The sequence below is a fragment of the Aythya ferina genome (assembly GCF_964211825.1).
Source record: "Aythya ferina genome assembly, chromosome: 3".
NCBI classification, from domain to species: Eukaryota; Metazoa; Chordata; class Aves; order Anseriformes; family Anatidae; genus Aythya; species Aythya ferina.
Window position 1 is genome coordinate 49,349,341 of NC_140298.1, and position 26,625 is coordinate 49,375,965.

The 26,625-nt window shown below is 42.1% G+C and overlaps 1 protein-coding gene across 3 annotated transcripts in view; it reads left to right on the top strand.

Moving 5' to 3' along the window:
* Window positions 1-26,625, top strand: part of UTRN (utrophin) — a 366,839-nt gene that overhangs the window by 40,503 nt on the left and 299,711 nt on the right. For all 3 annotated transcript variants that reach the window (XM_084513507.1, XM_084513506.1, XM_084513508.1), the window contains one exon: window positions 16,111-16,172. In XM_084513507.1, coding sequence (XP_084369633.1) covers window positions 16,111-16,172 — 62 coding nt within the window. The remainder of the gene's footprint in view (window positions 1-16,110; window positions 16,173-26,625) is intronic.

A 26,625-nucleotide genomic window follows, 5' to 3' on the forward strand; every position in this document is an offset into this window, starting at 1 on the left:
TTTTGGGAGGGAGAAACTCCCTGATGTAGGCAAGTAATTTTTTTTTTTTTTTTTTTTTTAACTTAAGTATGATATTGCTAATAGCTGGGTGTGGTGTTCTGTTTCCTTGTGATCTCTGCCTTTCCTACTTTTCAATTATGTTGAAGTACCTCTTTGAAGTCCTTTGGTAAATATCTTCAATTTCTCAGGCTTTTCTTAATTTTTACATTTTACCCCCTCCCTAAATTCCTTTCTGCTCTTCTGTGGTTTGGGGATGGACATAATCCATGAGCTAGATGATGAACTTGTGTCATTGGGTTGGAGACGACGTGACAGTAGATATGAACATCATGTTTCACTCTTGCCCATTCTTGGTGTTTTGTAATACCCGTCCTTCCCCCACCTGTCTCAGAATGGGTGTTTGCATATGCTGCTTTCTTGTACGTGTCTCTTCCACTGATCTAAGGGTAGAGTTCATTCTTGTTCTGGAAGATCTTCCCCCCCCTTCCCCTCCAAAATGTTTGTGTGCAGGAGGTGCAAATAGTACAGCCTGGCAGCTGGAGTTCTGTCATCTTTTAATGGTCCCTTACTGATCCCAAATTACATTCTGCATTTGAAGGGTGTAAAGGCTGGTAGTCACCCTTCGTTGCTGTTCCTTTCTTTCTATAGCCATGTAAAGACTTGAGAAATAATAGAGAAGCATTGTGACATGAATAGAAAATGTGGAACAATGTGACTCTGATTATAGACAAGACTAAAGCTTCTGAGCTTTTATTTATGTAGTCTTTGGCAGGTTGTTATTTATTTTTTTTTCATCGTATACTTATCTCTGCAGGACTGCAGACAAGTCTCTTGCATGTAGAGGGCTGTAATTAAATGCACCAAAATTCAAACTGGCATAATAGGTTGCTAAGTCAGCACTTAGTCACACCAACTCTTCTGAGAGCAAAATCCTTTACATATAGTCCTTTTTCTAACCTTCTCAATGGTTGTCTCTTTGACACCCTGGTGATCCTTACATTTAAAACTTTTCTTTCACTCAATTTTCACTTGTCATCTAAAACATCTGGGAGTTCTGTATCTCAATAAACAGCCAGTCATGCCAGTCTGTAGTGGAACTGAAAAGATGCTGCAGGACAAAGCCAGGAAGCCATAGTGCACTCCAAACTGCCCTTTTAGCATTTCCAGAGCCCTTGTTAGCTGCGGCGTATGATTTTAGGCGGAAATGATAGCAGCATTTTGTAATGTAATTGTGTAACAAAGGGAAGACTGTGTAGCTTCTGGCCACTTGAATTTACCCTTCAAGAGAGAATTTTCATTTGCAAACGTTGAACAGTGATAACATTTCTTGTGCTACTAGAGCAAGCAGCAAGTAGATGACTGTGATTATTCAAAGTGCCTTTGGCCCTGCTATGCCAACTCGCAGACGAAATGTGCAGTTGCAGGAATTCCTTCCCTGTGACTCTGATGTGGTAGGCTTCATGAATACCTGGGTTTTGCAAATGATCCCACGTCTGCCACAGGTTGTTCTTACATGTCAGCAGTGGACAAGCTGAAATATGAGCAGTGTATTGCGGCCTGATCCATATTTCAGGCAGCTGTGTGCATGAGTTCACATGCTCTTCCCTATGTCATTACTACTGTTTCCCATTTCCTTGCTGTTTTGTAGCTTTAATAAATTTTCTGTTTTCTATATAGTAGTTTTGCTTGTTTGTTCTGGTTAACAAAATGCTATGGCTTTCCAGAGTAGCCTTAGCATAGCAGTAGTGTAGAAAAGTCAGGAGTGGGTGACATTGAATTACAGGTCTTCAGACATGAAGATCTGCTTTGCAGTATGTGAATTATATCAATGTGTTGTAGATGGAAAATGTATGAAACCAAACCAACAACAAAACACACACACACAAACACCTAAGTGATTTTGTGATTGCTTGTTGGGACTGTTGGCCAAAGCAACAAGCAGCTGAAGAAACATCTTGGAGTGGCTGTTTAGTATTAATGCATTCAATGTTTTCAGCTGTAATCATATTATAGTGGTTTGAGATGATACGGTAATGTGGAACAACTTAAAAGAGCTATGTAGGTGGAAAATGGAATCTGACTAAAATGCAGTCTTGATAACGCTGTTAAGCATTGTAAGTATTTGGCAATCACTAAACAGCCAGACATTAGCTGACTTTTTGAACATCTCGTATGCTGTATCTTCCTCTCTGATTGTCTTTGAAGGCAGAATTACTGACTATGCCCTGCCAATTTAGCTCGCATAATTTTTTCCCCTATGCATATATCTGTGTATCACTGCAAATTCACGTTGCTGGGAACTTTAGAGCAGGATTAGAAACAAATAAACAAAAAAAAGACACAAAGACAAAGCCTATAGATGAGCTAAAGTTGCAGAGTATTCCAAATTCACTGTATAGTCCTTGTGAGTTCAGGCGGGGGAGAAACCTTGATGAAAGTTGTATGCAAGAGTCCTGCTGTTTAACTTGGGGCCCTTACACCATGCATCCAGTTGAGGTTTTCTGACCTGCTCCTGCTTTAGGTTCCCTGTTACCAGGTGCAGAATGAGCAGCACTGCTGTTAGGGTTCCTCTCTTTTATGAAGTCCAGATGACAGTGCATGGTGCTCTTGGAATTGATCATGCATCTGCAAATTAAAAGGTGAAATGTGACAACTTGAACGCAAATTTTAGCAATAATCTTATTTTTAGTTTTGACCTTTCTGATGCAGGAGTATTGAAATTACTGGTGGTAGTAAAAATAATAAGTATAGATATATATTAGATATTCTGCATTTTAAAAATCTTTTACATCTCTAGAAAAGGATCTAAAATTGTGTTAATTACTTTCTGGATACATTCTCCCCTTTCTCCCCACTCTTATAGTATATAAAACCAACAATTCAAAGGCAGGTCATGTATGGGCTATAGCGTCTTAAGGACCTGTGACTTCTGTTTTGTACCTGTATTTCACCCTGTTGATGTGTCTCCATCTTTCTGAGATGGTAACGTCCTTCTCACGTTTCAGAAACCTTCCTCCTCCTACTTGTGTTAATGTGCTCCGTTCTGTTTTCATAACCTGCAGTCTGTGAGATGCATGTTTTTGTTTTTTCCTTACTACTGAGCTTTGTGATAGGTTAAGTGCTTTATTTTATTGAGACTTTGAAATTTGAAAGTCTTGTAAATGTGCATGAAGTTAATTTGTTACGGTAGCTTTTCCATTCAGATAAGTGCAAATATGTGTTAAACAGAAAGCAAGGCTCTCTTAACGCCATTGGGTAACCACATGAAAGTGCTTCTCTTTGCTTTGATAAAGAGCCAGTCCTTTTGCATGCTTGTAGGACTGTATACCTGCCTATTCGTCATGTCCTCTCCTGCCCTTGGTTGCCCTTTCACCTCTGAAGGAATAAACATTAATCCAGCCCCTTCACAACCTGCTCACATGCATCGGAGCGATCCGGCTGTGCTTCGCTGGAGCTGGCTGCTGCTTGGGAGTGCTCTGGTGGGCAGGTCCCATGGCCAGCTCTCGGGACAGCCAGAGCTGGCAGTAAGGTGCTCAGAATCTGGCTCAGCTGTGGTACTGAGCTGTGCCTTTAAGCCCAGCTCTCATTTTAGCTGTGCTTCTGTCATGTATTTGTTTTGGGAGGTTTGCTGGTAATGTTTTTTCAGTCCCCTCTGTTTTTACTTAGTAACGTTATTTGATGCTACTTGCAAATCATTTTTCTTTCTGGGGTGGGGTGAGGGTGGGTGGTGGTGTGAAAGCTTCTGGAGAAATTCTCTCTTGCCTTCTGTGACTCAGCAATGGTGATGCTGTCCTGTCCCTTTTTTCTTCCAGATTTTTTTTTTTTTAAATGCTGACCTTGTTTTTAAGCTAGTACTACACTGTAAAGGTCTAAGTATTTTTATCAATTAAAATATCCTAGACCAAATACTCTGCATTTCAGGATGAACCTGTGAATTGAGGAAATTGTAGCTGACAAAAGCGTTTATGATAGAGTTTGTATTTCATACTTTTTCCTTCTGCTCTGCTGCATAGCCTTCCTTGCTCACTGGCAGAAGGAGTTGACTTGCCATGTAGTTATATTCTTCTCTTCAAAATAAATGATTTAAACCAGCCAAAGTTTTTTTCCTTGACACAACTTCGGCTATGCCAGAGGTTTGTTACTAGTCATGTACATAGGTGTTTTTTGTATACCAACCCAATGTCATGTTGCACCAAAGCTTAGCAGGGTATGTCAGTGCTTAGGTGCTGACTTATGCCTATTGGTGGTGGAAAACCTTCTTTAGACTAAGCCTGACAATGTTTGTTCCTGCGCTGTAAGCCAGTTTTCATTTCAGAGGTCACTCAAACACAAGGATACACATTTCCTTAGGAAATAGTCCTTCTTCAGAAGAATTCCTGAGTAGATCTTAAAAAAAAAAAAAAATATATATATATATATTGAAGACTTCAGCCTCAGTGAGGTGCAGGCAGCACCTGCCCTGCTGCCGGGACATTTGCCATTGGCAGCAGGTGGGGCAGAAAGCTGGGGGCAGCGAGCCCTTGGGGTGCCCCAGCTTGGCAGCTGCTGCCCATCCCGAGCCCGTGCGGTGCATGACTGCTGAAAGGCCGGGGTGCAGCGCAAGAACCCTTCCCGAACACGTGCCCAGGAGAGGATTACGCCTGTGAGCATAACCGATCTATTGAAGTTGTTGCTGGAGGCGGTGGTAGGAGTCTGATTCGTAATTACCCGCTTTCATTAGGCGAGCTTACTCTCTGTGTAGTCAGTTTCTAGGCTGGCAAAGGTGAAATGTGTTCCAGATTTCACGTGCCCTCACAAAACCTTACGGTGTGTTAGTGACGGCACTTAAAACCCACATTATTACAGGTTTCATCACAGTGCTCCTAAAAGCTGGCCATTAAATAATAAAAGCACAGGGATCAGAATTACGCGCACATAATCCTTTACCTAAACAATTGGCTGCTGAAATTCCTTGGCTCAGGTTCTGCCAAAGCCATGACAGGCTTTAAGCTTTGGTTGCTTCACCGTTCTGTTCCTGCATACTCTCCAATTTTGGGCGCCCCGGTTGGGGCGGTGTGTCCCATGGGAGCTTTCTGTAATGAAGTGAGAAGTCTTGTGTAGGCTCCTGCTGATGATCAGTGTCTTGCTTGATTGCATAAATGCTTGTTTTAATGCATTCCAGATAAATTCTGTTTGACAATTGCAGGATATATACGTACTTCCAAAGCAGTTAATCAAGGAGGGGGGTGCAACTTTGGGGGCTAATTAATGACTAAGCTGGGGAAGGAAACATGAGTTTAATTAGGATGTAGGAATAGAAGTGCCTCAGCCTACTGCTGATCGGATCAAGTGACAAAGGAGAAAATTCTCATCTTTGCCAGCAGGCATAAGAAAGGACCTTTCCGACTGCTTGATTTCACTTTCTCTTTCATTCTTTCCTTATTAAGGTGTCTCTGTAAGTACATGAACTGGATAACTCACCTTTATGACTGTGGTGCCACTTGCTTCTGGAGCAATAGTAATTCCTCTACATGCAGACTGTTCAAAGTTTTGATCTGCATCATGCTTTTCTGCACAAAGGTTTCCTGATCCCCAGTGGGGCAATGTCAGTTTTCCTTGACCAGCAAAATAATGTGGCTGCAAAATGCAATACTCAGTCCATCTCAGGAGATGGACATGCCTTGTGCTTCATCTTCCTCACTACTACTAGGTAGCAGTATAAAATGCTTTGTGTTTTAGGTAGCTTGTGTGAAGATAGGAATAGGTTAATTTAGGGTCATAGTTTCTGTGGTGAACTTGCAGCAGTATTTTAGGAGTAGAAATCAGAGCACTTCTGGTGTGGCTTGCTCTTACAGGCATTTGCATTGTAGTTCTTTGGTTATCCTATTTGTTATTTCATTTGCTTCCCCTTTACTTTACTTTAGCACCACTAAAGCAAATGCATTTTATGGACTTCCTTTAAACCTTCTACATGTCAGGCTTCCTCTTAGTAATTACAAAGGTTAATAGGCTGAGGTAAATAATTTACAGGCATCAGCATGACTGATCCGTGGGAAAACAATGGAATAGCTAATGAAGTTCAGACTTAACATGTCTGGGAACAAAATAAACAATTTATGCCTTTTTTTTGTATTTGCCTGTTTGCATTCTGTAAGGACTGGGCTCCACGTTGTTGCTGAGGTCAGTTTGAGGAACACTTTGGGCCTGGGGCTTGCTCCTTCCCTGTATTCTGTCTTCAAGCATTGCCTGCACCGGGGATTAGTAAGAGTAATGTGGTTTGGTGTGAGTCCTGGTTGTGAAGAACTGAAGCATGTAATGCTGTGAATAAATGGCTGTGAGTTGGCCACAGAAGAATGTGGAAGCTTTCTGGTACTCAGTCTGTGAACTGAAATTGTCAGCCAGCAGCTTTCCAGCAAGTCACTTGCTGAGCTTTAAGGTGGATGCTGACACATTTGTGAAAGAAGATCATGCAGTGCTCGGTGAAACAGGAGCTTGCTTCCTTTCTTCCATTCCTTTCCTTTCCAACAGACATGCTGCGTGTTCTTAGACATGCTCCCCTCTACTCAGCGCTGGTGAGACATACCTGGAGTACTGTGTCCAGTGCTGGGCTCCCCCGTACAAGAGGCATGGACACACTGTGGTGAGCCCTGTGAAGGGCCAGGAGGATGGTGAAGGGGCTGGAGCATCTCTCTTAGGAGAGGCTAACAGCTGGGGCTGCTCAGCCTGGAGAAGAGGGGGATTGGGGGATCTCATCACTGCACACAAATACCTTAAGGGAGAGTGCAAAGAAGGCACAGCCCGGCTCGTCTCAGGGGTTCCCAGAGCCAGGACAAGAGGCAATGGGCACAAACTGAAACCAAGACAATTCCACTGATACTTAATAAAACACTGGTGCAGGCTGCCCTGGGAGGTTGTGGAGTCTTCCTCCTAGGAGGTGTCACAGCTTGATGGGACATGGCCCTGGGCAGCCTGTTGTAGCTGGACTAGATGATCAGTCTGTGACTTCTGTCAAAACACTAATGCAAAAGTTTGCCAGAGACTTCCTGGGAACAGCGTGGACAGGGCTGGATTTGTGTGGATGATGATGCTTGAGTAATACTTGTAAGATGGCCTGAGGTATTAGTAGTAGGGAAGCAGTTGAAGGCCTTTAATGGTACCGCATTTAATGATTTTAATGCTTACAGTGTTGCAACAGATAAATGCAACATAGCTGTTAATTGTCTCTCTCTTTGTCAGGAGATCTTGTTCCAAGTGACAGCTTACTCCTCTAAGACAATTCTTCACTGATCTCTTTTTAAAAAATCTTAAGTTAATTAGTACTGGGAAGTGTAAAACAAAACAACGCCTCCCATGGTTGAAATCCAATTATGTGCTTTTTTTTTTTTTGGGGGGGGGGGGGGAGGGGGGAGGGGTCTTAAGACTGAATTTCCAAAATCTGTCAGAAACTTCTGGCAATCAAAACCATAAAACTACTACCCTGACTTTGCAGAACTCAGCTGCTCTAGTTGCTCTGTTATGAATGTTTTATACGTTGGATTACTAGAAAAGACTTAAATTCCACAGGATTGCACATTCCACTTGTTTTTAAGTAACTCTAGCCTGCATGTGGCTGTCACTGAAATGGGACCTATATCGTTGTACCAGGTCGTACTTGGTTAACTCACAGAAACATTTACATAGCTTTTGTGTAATTTTTTCAATATGTTAACAACATATACTTCTGAAATGTGTTGATTAATCTACTTTGGATTAACTAGTAGGAGATTTGAACCAATTTTACTGTCACAAAGCTAGCTAAATAGCTACAGTGTGAAAACCAGTGGCTGAAGGAAGATGAGGCCCTGAACACAGTGCCTCTGCTGAAGAGAATTTTTGTTGGTGGATTTTTTTTAATGTGTAGATGTCTTTCATGTTCCCTAGTGGATGGTCTGTCTGTGTGTGGAGGGGGTACAGTCTGGTGCACGTCCTACTGTGTGCTGCTGTTACCTTGTATGCTGAAGAAGTGGGTGGGAGCTTGCAGTGAGAGACCAGAGAACTTGTGGGGAGGAGCTGATACCAGTGGGTCATGTAGTAATGTGCAGGAAGCCAAGCATTCAACATCAGTCTACTTCTTAGGAAATTGGTGTGCATTAGTAATATGCAGGAGCCACGTATTGTCAGTTGACTTCTTGGGAAGTGATTTGATTTTGTATAGGGAAAGCTGTTGACCCAGGGAGGTTTAGGGCAAGAATGATGAAAAGCTATGGTGGAAGGAGATTTTGGACGAGGTAGGGAGAGATGGATGGGAAAGCCTGGGAGAAATATGGGCAGCTCTGAAGGGTCAGGAAATGTTTTGGTATTTGGGAGTGAGAAGACAGAATTGGGGAATTTGGGACTGCAGATGTTGGGGATTTTGGAACAGGGGGATAAGGAAACATCTGGGTTAACAGAGTTGGGATAAAAGGCTGGTCTATAAGGGGGGTGGAAGTTCAGTGTTTTGAAGGCGAACTTGGCAGAGCGCTTCTGTCTTTACCTGTCTGTCACAGCACAACGCAATCTGTGCAGCTGGGTTTTTGTTCTCTGAAGCACAGCCACTTGGCCTTACTGCAGCCGGCAACTGGCCTGACGCAAACAGAGTGGGCCCTGGGCAGAGCTCCAGGACCAGGAAGAGCAACACATGGAGTATGTTGTGTCTTTGATAGTACTTCTCAACAGTTGCCTCTGGGATATCACTGTATTTCTATCTGCCACATCAGCTCTAATAATTGCCTAGAGAAAAATAAAACTTTTGAAAAATTTACTACTGTGTGCAAGATTTTTTTTTTTTTTTCTAAGAAGATTTGCCACAAAGTATCACAATAGGTGGAAAAGGACATTAAGTCTTTTCCACCGTGAACATTGTTTCCTGGAGATGTTCAACAAAGTTTTTTTGTGATTTCTGTAAAATCTAAAATCCTTCTGTAAGCAACAGAAATTTACATATGTTCAGTTCATGGCTCGGCTTCCTTCTCTGCCCCAGCAGTACTGCTTACTTGGGTCTGCACAGGGTCTCTAACATCTGTTGTGTCTGCTTCCTTCTGGTATGCAGATGGGCTTTTTGTGGGGATGGCTCCTGTGTTATGCAGGAGATTACACTGGATGATCACAATGATCCCTCTGACATGATATCCTATGAATCACCTCCGCAAATGCAAGCAAACCTAATAATAGTTCTAATTTGGACAGAGAAAAAAGGGCAGATGGCTAACATGAACTTGCAGAAGGTGATTCTGTTCTCTCTGTAACCACTCAGAAATGCAGAGACCTGATCTGTGTTCGTAACAAACAGAGCTGCAGTAAATCTAGTTTGTAATTGCTACCTTTTTATTATGCCTACAGATTTACTCCCTCTTTTCAATGCCTCAGTGTTTGCCTGGTTGTAAACATCTCAATTGCCAGAACTGGGCAGGAATTGTCCCCCCTTCTCCTCCCTTCCCCATATGCCAGCCGTGGTGGCTGGGATCTTGGGGAGATGGTGAGAGGGGCTTCCTCCTCCTGTCCCTGTGGGTGACACCTGTCCCCTGGTATCTACAGGGTGTGCGTTACTACCCAAGGCAGTTACCCTCACTATAGAGGTATTTGGGATACCTTTATTGCAGTCATTTGTCTTTAAACTGGGAGCAGATGCTGGTTGGCTCGACCAAAACGTAGGGAGCTGATGGATAGAAATGGGGAGCCTGTCATTAGAGAGCTCTGCCCGAATGATCGGGGTCTTCCTTTGGGTCTGCCTGCGCAGCGCGATGTTTGTGGTCACCCCTGTGTCTGTCTTCTCTTAGAGCTGGCTTACCAGGCAGGCAGCACAACTTGCCAAAGCTGTGGCAGCCTAGAGACTGACCTGGGAGGCCTGGTTTGAGCAGGAGAGAGTCCAAAGTTCATGCCTCCCCTCTCTCCAGACCCTTCCACCTGCACTGCTGTCTCCTGCCTGCTTTTGTGCTGCTCCTTGCTCCTGTCGGGTACAGGGAGTTGTGACGCACCCTCTGGAGCAGCCCCATGTAGGTTTTGGGGCACCTTGTCTGGGATTGTTGGTTTGGCACTGTCATTACGTGGAAACAGTTAGGTTGCTGGCTGACAAGCGTGGGAGTTGGAGCAGGCCTGCTGTGTGGCGTGGCAGCATTATTTCTGTCCCTGAGCTTTGTGTTCCTTCTGAACACCATTCCGACACGCTGAGACCGGCAGTGTGGTGTGTTGGATTGTTTTTGCTGGGAGGTATGGGAACAGCTATTTTAATATTGCTTCAGCTGTGAGGATGCCTTCTTCTAAGTTATCAGTTGCTGGGGGATTTTCTTTTTTTATTGTGAAGTAAATCCAATTTAGCTTAGACTCACAGCACACTTCAGTGAGAACCACAGGGGTTCCTCATTACTGGTCTGTGGTGGTTTGTTTCAGACAGTGTCTGTTGGGAAACACCAGGGAGCGAGGTGCAAGGTTTTCAATTCTTTTTTTTTTTTTTTTTTTTTTTTTTAGCAGTGCTTATTTTGTAGTTGAGTCTATACAGAGAATTTATGACTTGGCCAACTGTGTTTTGTGCAGGAGTTGCCGTAGACAGACGCCATTACTCTTTTGTTAGAGAAACTATTCCTATAACTGTGCTCTTGCCCAGCTGCTGGGGTTTGATGGAAAGAGACGGGGTGAAGGAAACCATTGTACAGCCCACCAACTGCAGGGATTGAAGCTGCAGCATGAAGGCCAAAGCCTACAAAGAGGGTACCTTGCTGCTGGAGCCATTTGCTTTGTCATGGCAGTGTGAGAGCAGAGGGATCTGCAGCACAACCTGAAGTTTCGCTTGCTGTTTATTTGAAAGCAAGAACAAAAGCAACAAAACACATGCACACACACACACACAGACACAAAATAAAAAAAGCTGCTAATTAGGCTTATTCTGTGTTAATGAAGTCAGGGCCCAGTGCTCAAGATGAGCATGGAGGTTCTTCTGTGAGCTACGTGGTCTGAAGTGCTTTGTGGTTTGCCTGGCTTTATGCTAGGGTGGATGAAAATACTCTGGTTTCCATCCTTAAATTTTCAATGCTTATTTTATGTCTTTTTATATGTGAATTAGTCTGAGTTTGTTTGACATAAATAGTTACTTCCAAAATGTTTTTAAAGTCCAGAAAATCTTGCATGTGAGAATAAAACCACCTCTTCTTGTTAATGTCAGGCTGGCAGGTGTGTGCTAGTCCTGGGCGGGGCAGTGCCTGTGATAGATGCTCCTGCTTGCCTGGAGGCAAAGGGATGTTTCTAACTTTAATTCCTAGTTTCTTAATTGAAACCCACAGGCTAATTCCTTCTTTTATTTCTAAATTCCTTCACTGAGCTTAAGTGAGAACTTAAATTTGCCTTCCCCACCTCTTTACTTACGTTTTCAAATGTAAGATGACCCTTGGTATCTCGTGCTAGATTGGTTGGCAAAGGAGATGCAGATTTGCCTAGTCTAGTCTGTACACTTCTCCAGGGCACTTTCATTATACGTGTTGCTCTGCCAGCTATTTTGGGTGTGATAACTTTTGTCTTTCAAAAACTGAATAGCGTAGTTCTGTCATGTAAGCACATAATGCATTTGGGGGAAATAAGGAAGCTGGCTCTCGGTAAGAAGTGGAGGTTAAATAAAGGGCAAACCACAATCCAGTGAGGTTTTTGGTTTTTACCTCTCTATTTTTAGATCGTTTTCCTCCTGAACATGATATTTGCAAGGTAATAACTTGTACTTGAACTGCAGTTTCAAAGTGCCCCAGTACAATTAAGGGACAGTGGAGGAGGTACATAAGGCCATAAAAGTGACTACTGGTGGTGACCAAATGCCAGGACATCAGGGCACTTGTTCACCAGAGACGTTTGTTGTGAGCATACTTTGGTTGTATGGACATGCATTGTGCTGTATAGCAAACAAGCATCCGGAGTAGGAAGCTTTGCTCTTCTCTGTTGTCATCACAAAAGTAATTTTCTGTGTGTGTGTGTTTGGTTTCCTTTTATTTCCTCTCAGAGGAAACAACTGTTCTGACATCAGGCATTACAAGCCCATTAAGTGACTGGAGGGCAGGCAGAAACTTTTTATTTTAGGGTAAACAATTGGTAGGATGATGAAGCAGAAGCTGGCCCACACTCCGTCCTTTGCTGTTATGCAGTCTTGTTCATCGAGGCTGTGGCAGTGCAAAAGGAAACACAAATATTTTAGCAACTTGCTGAATTTGTTTCGCGCTTGGCTACAACTTGCTGACATTTTTAATGTCTTGTGTGAAAAATTGATGGTATGTAGTACCATGTGCTTTGCTGAATGGTAATACTGTTCTTTGACTGAATATAGCTAATTTGTTATCTGAGTCATAACGTCAGCCTCCAGGGGTTAGCTTTACAGACTCAGAAGAATCTCAAGAAAATTAATTTGAGGGATAAAGTAACTTGTCACTGTTGTTAACAAAGCACCAGTATATTGGTCTCAAGTTTCTTTCTGACGATTTATAGCAGAATGCTTAACACAACCCTAGCTATAATGTTGAATTACAAAAATCCTAGTTTCACAGGCTCTTATAAAGTGAATATGAAAGGGTGGCCTGGCTGGGAAAGCATCCCCTGTGGGTTTTAGAACTGAGCAGAATGCATCAGAGAGACAAGGGCCATACAGGTTCCAGTTCCTCGCTTAACCAAAGTAGAAAGGATGCTCTGATACTGAAGAGATAATGCAGTGTATAAATTGATATTGCTCCCATCTCCATTGAAGAGTCAATTTGTGTTGAAGTCAAGTGTTTCTTTTTTATTTATTTACTTGTTTTTCTCCCCCTCCCTCAGAAACCTTCAATTTGCACTGAGGGAAAACGGGCTGGGTTTCTTAGTAAATGTCACATGTAACACTGCAGTGCATATGGTCTAAGCACTTTGAGTGACCTGGGCCTGAGGTTTGCAAACCAGGGCCGGAGGGGAGGAGCAGCAGGAGTAAGGCCCAGCCAGCTGGACCAAGTGGGACAAGAGGTATTCCCTCCCACTACACATTTGCCTTGATAGGGGTCAAGCCCCCTAAGGCCTGGGCTGTGCAGAGCTCCTGGCACACAGCATGTACACGTCCATGGCCGTTTTCAGAACTGTTCTTGCTCTTTATGCAGCTAGTTTTGGTCTCCTTTGCGATTTGCCTTTATCATCTTAAGGATTAGCAATGTTAAAAGAATGCAAACCCCCAAACGTCAGGGTTTCTCTTCTTGATTTTCACAAAAGCTTAGGGAAGTGAAAGGCAGACCTAACCTTACGAAAGCATCCCGGTGTGTATGTATGTACTTCAGGGTATCAGCAGAAAAGGGAAAGAGGTTACTGAATGATGCTTAAAAAGAGAATGACATTTAAAATTCAATGTGTTCTATACAGATAGTATTTGCAATTAATGTACATTATCAGGAGGTGGCCAGACTGTGGGACTGAATTTTGTGCAAGGCTAGGTTTTTAGTTCACTGGTGTCAGTTAATAATCCCGTCTGTTCCTGTCTCTTGAACAAAAAGGTGGAGGAAGAAAAATGTCTAAATATCTGTTATATTTGGAGTTTTAAGTCTTGATCCTGCCCTTGATCCTATGAGATGAGTATTTGGCACAGAGTATTGTGCTGGTAGATCCTACCTGTCTTCAATGTCAAGGAGTGCTGTTTCACTGAGGGAGTCCAACAGGATTAATGAGGTCTTCTAGGTAACTGTAGTCCCCCACAATACCACCTAGAATCTCAAAGAGGTGTTTTAAGCATGGCCTGATGCTTATGTACTGTAGGTATCTTGAAACTCTTTGACAAAACCTTTTTCTTGGGCTACCTTGGATTTCTGGTTGAGCTTAAGGTGCAGCTGAGGAGGAGGCTGCACTGGATCAGCAATAGACGGCGAAAAAGAGAAGCACAGAAGTGAAATAATGACTGCTGTCCACTGTGTTGTAGAAGACGTGGACTCTTTGTCATGCTATAAGCTGACTTTTTGAGTGGTAACCTCAAAGGAACTCAGAACTGAGGTTGTATTCAAAATTTTTCATAAAGCTTATTAAATCTAAACTGCTCTGAGACCCCATTTCTCACCAATTTGGCTTCTTTTGTCTCAGCTGAGCCTTTCTTATTCATGTCTGTTATATTAAAACAAACACATGGTCATTTGTTCCAGTGCACCAGTAGCCCACATATCTGTGGGTAGGTACATCAGAGATAGCATCAGTTTCAGATGTGCATAGTATGCAAGAAAAGTTGAGTTCCTTCTCATCATCTGGTCATATTCTGTGACTTTTATTAATATATATATGGATTCGTAAGTAAAATGTTACTGTAGAACAGTCTCAACTGCTGCTCTTTGAAGTGTATAATCTTTTAAGTGGTGCTTTTTTAATCATAATCTCATTTCTCTTCAGCTTGTGTGTATTTTTTCCCTCTTCATGGTTTCATGAAGTGGAACACCTACAAGTTTCAATCCGGTCTTGTTATGGCTTCATCCTAGCGAAGGGACCTGGTGTTCATGGTTTTGAACATCGTGGTGGGGTATACCTTGTTGGAGTAAAGGGCTTGGGGCTATCAGTGCCAGCTGCCACCGAGAGGTTTTGCACATGAGCAACCAGGGCAGTAGTGGGCTGTGGGTTGCCTTGAAGCAAATCTTTGGGCTGTGCTGTCAAGAGGTTCATGGAGTCTTGAAGACATTTTGGAGACTGATCTGGGCTGCAGCTGTCAGACTGGAAGTATTGACTGGGGCTATAGGTATCATGGAAGTATTAGAATGAGCCCAGAGGAGAGCCACAAACATGATCAGAGCCTGGAGCACCTCTCCTATGAAGATAAGCTGAGGGAGCTGGGGTTGTTCAGCCTGGAGAAGAAAAGGCTCTGGGGAGACCTTACAATGGTCTTCCAGTACCTAAAGAGGGCCTACAGGAAAGCTGGGGAAAGACTCTTTGTTGGGGAGTGTAGGGTTAGGGCAAGGGGGAATGGCTTTAAAATAAAAGAGGGTAGGTTTAAGTTAGATATAAGGAGGAAATTGTTTATTCTGAGGATAATGAGGCACCGGATCAGGTTGCCCAGAGAAGCTGTGGATGCCCCATCCCTGGAAGTGCTCAAGGCCAGGCTGGATGGGGCTTTGAGCAATCTGGTCTGGTGGGAGGTGTCCCTGCCTGTGTCAGGGGGGTTGGAACTGGATGGTCTTTAAGGTCCCTTCCAACCCAAACCATCCCATGATTCTGACTGTGTTTGCCCAGGAGAAGGCACTGCCTGCCTTGGCTGGGGTCCACTGCATAGGTTTGAGGTTAAGGTCTGTGACAGGCTATACACATCCAGTTCTTTTCCTCATTGGCTGCAGCAAGCAGGCCTGAGAAGTCAAGGTATGTGAACTTCCTTTGCCTCATCTGTAGTCATCAGGTAATTCACTGCCATTTAAGTGCAGGTGATGAGGCATTGTCTGGCCCTCAGCACTGCTCTGTGTAGCTTACCTGAGAGGTGTTCTGTGGTATGGCCAGAGCTACGCTGAAGGTGACAGCCTGGTTTAATAGGACGGGCTCTGTAAAACTACAGCTGACTTCTAAATGTATTTTTTAAGATCAGTCTGGAAAGCTGCCTTCTCTCTGCTGAGCTGGAGGCCACTGCTCCTCGCTGTGCTTTGACCCGTAGGTGCTCTCCCATCCTTCCTCCTCATCCTGCCCAGTCCTTCCAGCTGTTGGCTGGCCCCCAGTGGTGGCATTCCCCATCCCTTCAGGACATGTGAGCTCAGTTATCTCCTTCCTGAAGGAGGCTATTACCTGCACTGGAAGCATAAGGAAGTACCTCAGCAGTTTTTAGAATAGTGCTTCAGGATGAAGAAGTGTTGACAAAGTCTGTAGATCAAGAGCCCATGGTTTCATAGGATGCTGCTCTTCACCGAGAAGCCTGTGACTTTGCCCCCGTGCTGAGATGCTGAGCCTAATGCGAAGTAGATACTGTGATTGCTGTCAAGGCTGAAACACTTGTATGACTCTTCAAGTACCAAAGTTAGGTATGGGTTTCAGTAGCTTTATTGACAGGTTGGGTTTAAGAAAAATACCACACCTCTGCCATTGAGTCTGAGCAGTGTTTAATATGACCTGCTTTGAACAAGCTAAGATTAAGAAGAATGCATTTTCACTTATGGTTTTCTTATTTTGTCTCTCCAGATGAACACAATGATGTACAGAAAAAGACGTTTACAAAATGGATAAATGCTCGGTTTTCCAAGGTAACGTTAGTTTGAAAATACTTCTTTATTCTTTGTGATGTATTGCCTAGAACAGTATTGGTTAAATGTTTTGCTTTTACTTTTGTAGAATACTCTTAGTAAAATGTGTCAAAATGCCTAATGAAAACATACCTCTGCTAAACAAAATAATATATATTCCTTCCATCTTTCCACATGCACATAAGCATTTCTCACAACAAAAAAATACTATCCACCTGATTTAAAAACTCAAAATGAAAGATTCTGTTTGTTAATATTTTCAGATATGTAGATATTTGTAAGGTGGTGTCTGGTTTTTAGTCCTCTTACTTCAAACAGTTTATTTTTGCATGAGTGCATTAAATTAGCTTCTGAGCCCTTGTCACCTTGTTTACTCTGTGCTGCTGAGTCAGCTTTACTCATCCAAAGCACTCTGCACACCTCCAGTTGAGGCCGCCTAGTATTGCTACTTTGAGTCTTGAGTGTGAAATCTTGTATAGTTGCTTGCTCATTTTGATTTTTCCTTGGCTCTCATGCTGCACATTTCTTCTTTTAATTCTCTTTATTGACTTGAGACTTGTTGAGGTGCTTGTTTTATGCTTTCAGAAGAGAAAGGAAGTGGTGGTTGCTTTGGGATGCTATTTAAAGCCTGCTTTTTATGCCATTCTGCTGATAGTGAAAAATGACACATTGCCCAGGCATGCTGTGCCTGTGGGAAGTTTCCCTCGTTTATAGTTTGAAAGTGTGAACGAACCTGGGCTATGATCAGAGTAAAATCAGTGGCTTTTTTTTTCTTTCTTCTAGCTAGTATGGTGCTGAAAGTGGGATAAGGATAACTCCTGGTGATCCCAGTTTGATGAAAAGGGCCGTGCATGTGGAGTACTGAAAGTTGGTGCAAGTGTAGCGGGAATGTTGGTGCCCTTTAAAGCAATGTGACAGTGCAATGGCAATGAGTAGCTTCCGCTGGAGCATTGCCCTTCTGAAGTTCTTGGTCAGCAGAAAAAAAAAAAAATTTACCTTCCTTCCCTTCCTGTGCAATAAGACACTGGGCAATGCAAGGCTTGTGGCCTTGGTTGATTCATTTTTGGCCTAGCTTTGTTTTGATTGAAAGCTGATATCCTGCACTCTTAATCCAAGGCATGCTTGGCTAGTTTCCTCTTTAGGGGAGTGGTGTGTATGTGTAACTGGTTACTTCTATTCTGCCTTTGCTGCTGAAAAAGAAGAACAGTCCTCTGGGAGCAGGGTTAGGCAGGGCAGGATCGCGTAAGGAGTGAAAACTTGGTGAGAAAGGAAGGCTTATTTTTAGAGACTTACCCTGGCTTAAAGATGGCATGAACATGGAAATGGTAGTGATACTGAGAATGTGTTATGTGGCTTGTTTCTGCGCGTTATGGACGTGATTTGTGTTGAAATACATACAATTGTTTTCAGCCTTTATACCTGTATACACATGGAAGTATTTTATGAAATGGCTTTTCCTTTTATGCCATGTATTTGCACAGATCCTGCTTAGTCCCTGGAATTCCCTGCCTGGAGGGTGTGGACAGATGTTGAATTTGAAATAACTTGGTGACTTCATGGCCCATTAAAGTACCTGAAGTTATGAAAGCTATGTTAATAATTGAAGAGAATTATATTAAAGGACATACTCCTGACTACTGCATATCTAATTCAAACTTGAGCATGCCTACATTTCCATATTAAGATCAAGATATATGAAGATTCATGAACTGGAACGTTTGAATTGCAAAGAAATTGCTGGTGTTAAGCAGAAATCTCCCTGTGCAAGGAAGTCTAGTTTCAACTGTGTTTTGAAAATGTACAGAGATAGATTAGTGTTATTGAAGTTTTTGCATTTAGCAAGTTGTTAAAAATTCCTTTTCTGTGAGCTAGATTGGGCTGCTTAGTAGGACTGAGATATTTTAGAGGTTGGGTGAATGTTTCTGACTTCTCTAGGAGAAAATGAAAGAGAAACTTGGGAATTTTGTATGGAATTGTAAATTTTACTCTAAGAATTTCAATTGTCCTTCCACCTTAAATGTCTTTCACTACCTAACCAACTTCTTTTAGATGCATAAATGCAAAATGTAAACAACTGAGGCTCTATAATCTGTTTTTGCAATTTTAAGATTTTTGTATGCCATTGTACAATGTACTCAAAATTATTTAACTTGAATGATTTAAACCAATTCAATGTAGATTTAGAAAGGATCTAGGAAGAGAGCGGTGTCTCTGTTCTCGCATCAGAGAATAGGTAGATGACTGATACACAGTAAGGCTTGAGTATGCTGGGAGGTGCCAATACCTGCTTTGGGCACCTGATAAAAGTTGTTGCTCTATTTTAGAGTACAGTAAATTGTTTTTGTGCCCTTCATATAAACTTTAAATGCATCTTACTTCCGCTTATTTTTGAAATGTAGACACAAGTACATTTAAAGTGGATTAAGGAGACTTAAGGTCAATAAATGCACTCAACAAAGCCTCAGTGCTTACTACAGAAATTTTCACCTTGGCAGAGCAATATGTACTACTACTCCCAAGCCTATGATGGTTACATAGCAGAGATATTTTGTTAAAGTGAATCTAGCTGTTTTGTAGATTGTAGCCACTATAAAATTGTTGGATAAATAATCTGTTTTACCACACTTTAACCAATAGGGAAGTTGACATTGAAACAAATACTAACGCAGAACACTTCAGCATAGCTCTTTATCTTGAGCCACAGGTGGTGTTTTTCCCTATATGCTTTTTCCATTGCTCTGTCCAGTGTAATTTTAGGAGTCGGGTTTAGCTGTTTCTTTATGTATAACCCACTAATCAATGTATCAAACTGTATGGATAATTATTATGTTTGAAGAACATATGTTAAAACTGTATTTTCTATATCTTTGACACTCCCGTGTCACCTCTTGCATTAGTTTGATTTTATTTTTGTGGCTGCGTATTTATGACTGTGCATTGAAAAAAGGGTGTTCAGGTTCTAAAATTGGGAGGTCAAAAGTGGGGAAAAAAGTGCTAGAATTAATGTACCTTACCTGTATGCTTTACTGAACTTTTCAGGAGTGAAAAGGATCTTGTACTGCTTCTTCTGCTGAACTTTGTTACTCAGAACGGATTATCCTCAGTTATCTATTACTCAATTGTCTAGTATTTTTTTCTGCTCGCTGAGCATATGGCCACGTGTACACTACATTATTACTAAACCATGACATGAAGCTAAAGGTAGCATTTTCCTCAGTTTCCATTAAACTATGACTTTAAGGCTTACTAGTTTGCAGGTTTTAATGGATATATTTTCAGAGCACCCTTCTGCAATGCAGGAGACTGTCTTGTGTATTTACAGCCATTGCAAATAAAGGTAAATATCAGTAGTTACTAATTTTCACTACCCAACCAAACCTTGATTAGCTTATCCAGAGGGTTTGATATTTACGGAAATATCTTCAGATAATCTAGAGCTCCTCAGATGGTTCATCTTTTCTGCAAACCACCTAAAATATGTAATAGATTTTCAGATAGAGCTTGATCAGCCTAGAGAAGGGACTTCAAGACGATGATGCCTGTGTCATCAAGGACTGGGCTTAATGGTCTAGGGAGATCTCAGTCTTGCATACGGTTACTGATTACTTAAAAAACTATGTTTTAAGTTATTCTGTTTAGCATTACAGAAAGACTCTTGGCTAAAAGCAGAGTTTGAATCCAGTTTCACAGGATAGCTTTCTGCTCCATTAACCATAGTGCCAGTATTTTTCCTTCTTGCAATGTTTTTCTGCACTTAATACGTGCTTCTTAACTTCTACCACAGGATGGGTTAAGGCAGGACTTCCAGATAGCTCTTCTGCACAGTGCTTCTTGTTTGTCTTGCTTGAGCAGGTCCAGTCTGTGTACAGTATAAGTCAGTACTCCAGGAGAAGGTACAGAAATTGTTTGATAATGTGTATGCATACAGTATTTGTTACACATAAATAACAGGAGTGAACAGAGATTTTGCAATCAACCTTAATTTTGACTTTTTCACTCTTAAGTAATTTCAATCTCAGTCTATTTGCATGGAACATCAGCAGGCCTGGGGTGGGTCATACAGACGTGTGACACTTCAGCTGACAAATAGCATGGTGGTAGGGTACTTGTATTTTCAGTCTGGACAAGTCTGTAAGGCTTCTAGGAGATCTTACAGGCATGATGAAATATTCAGGAGTCTCGTGTCCCACTTTAGATGCTTCATGTACAGATTTTCCTGCCACGTATCTTTACAGCTCCTCCTTCCTGTGATCCTGTTTTCTCTTCACTAACAATTACAATCTTTTGTGCCAGAGAGCTTGACTGCCCAGCAAACCCTGGCAAATCAGGGTTTTCAGTCACCCTTCCTATCTTGTTATTTCTTCTTTGTTGTGTAGTTGTTTGCCCAGCGAGACACAGTTTTTCCTGTCAAAACTGCAGAGCTAGTCCGTCTGTCCTTCCTTTCCCCTTCTTCCACTCTGTCTCCTCACCATGCCAGCCCTTACAGAATTTGATCCTCGTGTGGTCAGTAATATTTTTGCATCTTCTTGTGTAAGCAGTCCTAGACTTGTCTTCTTTATCTGGCAGCAGACAGTCTCTGCTGGCTTTTGTGTTCTCATTTTCCAAGGTATTCCTTTTCCAAGTTTGCTTTCAGATGGGTTACTTTCCTCTTCCGCTGTTCCTGAACTTGGCAGGTAGGACCCAGAGTCAGCACAAGAAACATGATGCCCTATCTCTTAATTTAGATCTGTGGAGTCAGATCTGTCACAGCCTGTCAGAGCTTCGTGCTGTCACTCTAGAGGAAGCTCACAGATCCAGCATGGGCAAACAGATTTTCCTTTTCCCTGGGGAATCCTATCTTCGTTGCATTTGGGAAGTTTTCCCACAGGGACGGCAAAAACACTTGATTGTTCAGAAAGTTGTGCTTGCTGAGAGAACATTGAACCCCTGGAGATGTTTATGGTATTCAGTGAAAAGGATGCTGGATATATTTGTTTATTTATTTTTAGCAGGCATTGGTGCAGATGAATGTTAAATTCTCAGTTGAATGGGAGCCATCTGGGGGCATTGCTCCAAGGTGTCAGGAGCTTCAAAATACTTGTGTGCCTGGGAGCTGTCTCTCCCTTCCATTTTGTCATGTATTTCCCTCTCTTTCCTAACCAAGCTCTCTAAACAAGCTCTCCCCTGGTGGGACACCAAATAAAATAAAGAAGAGAAGTCAGGGCAGTGGACAGACTGGTGAGCCTGTACTTGGAATGCTTTGCAATGTGATGGCTTTAAAGGTGTCTTTAAAATTAAAACATTACCTCCTCCATTACACTAGGAATTAATTCTTGTGATAAATGCAAAATCTTGTTTAACTTTCTGAGCAGTGTGCCCTATAGATCTTTTCCAAAAATTTTGCACCTTCATTTTCTTCTTTTCTCTAAGGGTTGTTTTACCATATAATAAATGTCTGACCCTATACTTGTGAAGACATTTTGCTGCTCCACTGCTGACTCTTGGCAAATGTGATAAATCTTTCCAAAGACAAAAGCATGCCTATTCAGGATAATTAATTTCAGATGACCTGGGATACCTGAAGCTGAAGGCATTTTGGGTGGGATTTCTTTGGTCAGGAGAATTACATAGTTAAATGTGTTAATCATGCAAGAATAGAGATCAAAAAGATTGATTAGGCAATTTTATCTGTCCAAGGAGACATCACCTAAGTTCTTTTCCCAGTTCAGTTTTTGTGGTACAAGCAAGGAAGTAATTGCTTTTTTGTAAGACATTATTCAGTCTACTTGTTCTTGCCATTTTCTACTGCTGAATTAAGCTGTAAGATGTAGCCTTGCTTATAGAAGTAGCCAAAGCTTACTTAAAGGCATCAGCCTGAGAAACCACCTGGATGGAAAAGAATCAGTGTTTGTGTGAACTGACTAAAGTTCACACAAGCCTTGAAATGTTTCCCTTTAGTTCACTTTTTGTTTCTTGACTGGACTGCTTAGTGCTTCCTCTGAGAATAGGTCAAATAGGATGTGAATTAACCAAGATGCAGGAAAATAAATATTTTCTCTTCTTATAGGTTATGAAACACAGTAAGAATGATGAATTTATATCGTAACAGCAATAATACAAAGCAGTTCCTGATCTCTCCTAGATTTAGATAAAGCATGAGAATTGCCAGTTTTCTGCCTTCCTCTTAACTGCTGTTGGCCTCTGCTCTAAGGACAGCCTGCAGACGGCATCTCCCTTGCTGGACTTCAAAGCTTGCAGTACTGATACGGACTGCAGTCACTGCTGGTTTTGGTTAGTGCTCTGGACTTGAATTAGAGGTTGTTGGTTCCTGATCTCAGTTTGTTACCCTCCCAGCTGTTGGAGTGGTCATGTCTGTCAGTTCTTCTCAGCCACTGTCAGCTAAACTCACTACACTGAAGCACAGCCATTCCTGCAACTGCTAGTTGCTAATGAGAACAGTAGTCAGCCTGGTCAGCAGGACTTTCTTCTTTTTTAGGAACCAAGTCACAATGCTGAAGTTTAGCTGGCTCTTAAAAACAAAAAACAAACCCCCTACAGTGATAAGAAATAGCCACTGTTAGTAATTATACGTAATGAAGCTTTTTCAGCTTTGGAGTTCTGTAAACTTCTGCCTAATGTTTAGTAGAATTAAACTTTCTACTGTGTCTAAGTGACAGGTCTTTTTTTCCTGTTAGTCTGGAGCTTTAAGTAGCTCTTCAGTTTTTTGTAATTATTATTAGTAATTTTTTTGAGTACTGGTAGCGATATTTAATTCTCTCTTGTAAGGTGTGCTTTTCCTATGGCTAACTTATTTTTTACTTGAATTTATAGTCGTAATACTAGTGTTGTCTACTGGTTCCACAACTGCTCAGGCACATTGAGCAAAGAAATACTAAAGGCAGTAGTAAAGCATACGCAAAGTACATCTGCCAGCTCACAGTACAGCGAGCAGCTGTCTGCTGTTCTGCAACTCCTCCATCTCAATGGAAGGAGAATGGAAAAAGTGTCACATATTTTAATAAAAATACTTCTGTAAACAATTATTATGGTCTTAAATTATAAATTGGCAAGATTTATCAGTTCTTATTTGTTGACGTAGTTGTTTACTTTTTGCAATGACCTTTTTGCTTTCTGAATTGTTTCCCACATTGAGTTCCCATGTACTGGTCTCATGATGTAGCAGCACTTGACATGTTTCTTAGCCTGTGTTGGTCATGGTAAAGTGTAGCTCTTACTCCTTGCCTTGTTTGTAACTGAGTTTAAACTGAGTAGGTGATTACTATGAATACTCTGGGAATCTTCTTGAACTTGACAAATGGCTCATGTTTTTGTTTAAGTGCCAAACCTGTTCATTATTTCCCCTTTTTCTTGAGAAAGGGGAAAAGAGTCTTTGCAGTTCTACTACTATTTTGATCTATTTACTAAGCGTTTTATTGGACATTAAAAACACTTATTTATTTTTTTTAAACCAAAACTATTCTGTCCTTATATAAGCATCATTGAAATATCAGAAGAATCTGGTGGAAAATCAGGATGTCCTGTTTCCTATATACCTTCAGGGTGGTTTGGTGTTTCTGAGGTGGCAGATGATCTGTACAGTGTCTGCTCTGAGTAACAAGAACTCATCTTCTTGCAGTGACTAGGGAAGATCGTGCATACACTTGTACAGTATGCATTACTTCCCTGGTAACCATCAGCATGCATTACTGTGGAACCAAGAGGACCTTCATCCTCATTCCCATCTTGCAGCTAGGAGGACTGAATCAGTGTCATGGAAGAAGATTTGAAGTAGAGTTGGCATATCTTTTACCCCTGAGTCTCTTTGGCATCCATTTACTAGAAAATGATTCCAGTAACAGACCCTCTTTAATTATTTTAAAGAACATGTAAACTCTCTGCTGCAAGTAACTGATGACATAAGAAAAAACCCTGCATGTTTCTAGTTAAACAACTAAAGAGACACTGAAACTTTCTTTACAGTTAATAGCTAACTCTACGTATAATCTCATGTCCAAGAACAATATACAAAAGCATAAACAGTTGTGAAGAAAACTTACGTTTAAAAAGAAAAAACACAAAATGACCCTATGTAGTATTAAGAATCTGTGACTCCCTTTAATTTACTGTAACTTGACTCAAAACTCAATTTGATACACTTCCTCTTTTTAGTAATAAAGAGAAAGTTGAGAATGTTCTACTGTAAACCAAACAAAAAGTATTCAAGGAAGATTGCCTTGCAGCTGTGTATGGTTTTAGTGCAACGAACTGTGAATGCTTATGGCTGATCTTTGTATGCTCAATAGTACTGGATGACTCTTTAAAAAAAAAAATAATTAAAAAATCTGATCCAGATTTTGCTTCTAGCTTCCTTTATTTCCTGGGAACATTTTCTGACAAACAGGAGGAGTGATTTCTGCAGTCATGTTGGCTGGCCTAAACTAGCTTTCTTTGTATCTCCCTTGTACAGCATGTAATGCTAGATGTGTGCAAGGAAGTGTGAGTCATGGTCTTAAACCTGATCCAGGTTGAGAGGTTGAAAGACGGCCAGTGAATATGCCAGGGCTGCTGCTGTGAGGAAGAGGTTCCTGCATTGGGTGCTTCTCCCCAGGTGGGGCAGTGCTCTCGCTGGAACGTGCACAGCTGAAGCCTGTGCTGACTGGTATCACCACTGACGGTCTGGTCTCCAGCTCAGAGGTCAATGAGCAGAGGTAGCTGCTGCCTGAGGCATAGAATCATTCAGGTTGGAAAGAAACTTTAAGTCCAACCATTACCTAACATAACCACCATGTCCCTAAGCGTCATATCCACGTGTCTCTTAAATACCTCCAGGGATGGTGACTCTATTGTTTCTCTGGGCAGCCTGTTCCAATGCCTAATCACCCTTGCTGAGAAGAAATTCTACCTGATACCCAGTCTAAACCTCCCCTGGTACAAACTGAAGATGTTTACTGAGTCTTATCACTTGTCAACTGAGAAAAGAGACCAACACCCAGGTTGCTGCAACCTCCCTTCAGGTAGCTGAAGAGAGCAATGAGGTTCCCACCCCAGCCTCCTTTTCTCCAGATCTTATGAGTAAATATAAAATGCATTTTTTTTGCTGTGGATACCTAGCAAGATTTCTTTGTGTCCCCCTTACCTTGTGTTAGGGGAAGGTCTTGCACCAAAAGCACTGCCAAAACTCAATGTAAGGGGGTGGGCTGGTTCTGATCCTTGTTCATGAATCCTGTGGTGGATAACCTGTGTTGCCACACCAAGGTTAGAGCAGCACAGCACAATTTAGACCTGTCCACAGATTACCTGAAGTCTCTAGCTCTGTATTTCTTTTGCTTTCCTTGCTATTGCTCTGCCTTGCTTTCTCTTCCCTCTTCCTCTTTTCCTTATGCCAATCCCTGTTAAATGAATCAGCTCCTATCCTGCTGCCAGTTTAATGCATTTGGGAACCAATGGGGCCTTTTCTTAAGTCTGTTAATTATGTTCTTTTGTCTGCCTCAGAAGCCCTTGTCTCTTTTGTAGAAACTCTGTGCCTGCAGCTTTGCTGGCAAAGCCCTCTCAGGCTATGAAAGAGGTTTCTGCCAGCTTTTTTTTTTTTTTTTTTTTTTTCTGTCACAGCAAACGTAAGCTAAGCTGAGAAAAACTACCTTCTGTTAACTGATACAAGTGCTTGGTGAGGGGGATGTGAATGTTTTACACCCTGAGCTGGCACAGTTCTTCTGGTACACTGTGTGTCCCTGACTGTCCTTTATACTATCTTACCAGTGTAAGCTGGACCCTGTTTTGTCTTGGAGAAAGGGCCCATTATCTGCCCTGTGTTTGTACAGCCCTTAGCTCAGTGTAGGCTGGCCCTTAAGCACTTACCGACACAAGTGTGACTAGCAATTTGCCCTTGCTTGAGGGCTTAATATGGTTTGTCACTGTCAGTCTTCAAATGCATGAACTTAGATTTCTTCATTTATTATGCTTGGTGATGGAGTGCCACTCCTTGTGGCATACTGGCAGAGGTTGAACTGCCTTCTGCTTGAGTTGTCTTAAAGTAAAAAGTGAGTGAAATACTATAAAAAGGAGAAATTTAGCTTGGCTTAGCATACTGTGGACTCTACAGAGAGATGCTTTTTATCTAATTCAGGTGTGTGTGTGTTACATATCTGCACATTCAGACTTTCTCTAGAAGGCCAGATCTCATTCTGGAGGTGAGGATACGGGGCTGTGGGCAAGGACAGGAGGAGAAGCGGCCCACAGAGCTCAGTGGCCTGCCCAGCACGCAGCTGGCAGCAGGGTCCTGTGCTGCACCTCAGCCTGGTGTGGATGGTGCTCCCTCCATGGGAGCCCCCATGGGCTGTGGTGGTTTCACACTGCAGGCATCTCAGCCCCACTGCATCATGCTCTCAGTCCCCCTCTTCACAGGAACAGGCAGAAAATATGACTTGGGAAAAACAGGCTGATGGGTTGAGATACGGACCACAATGAGTGTCATGGG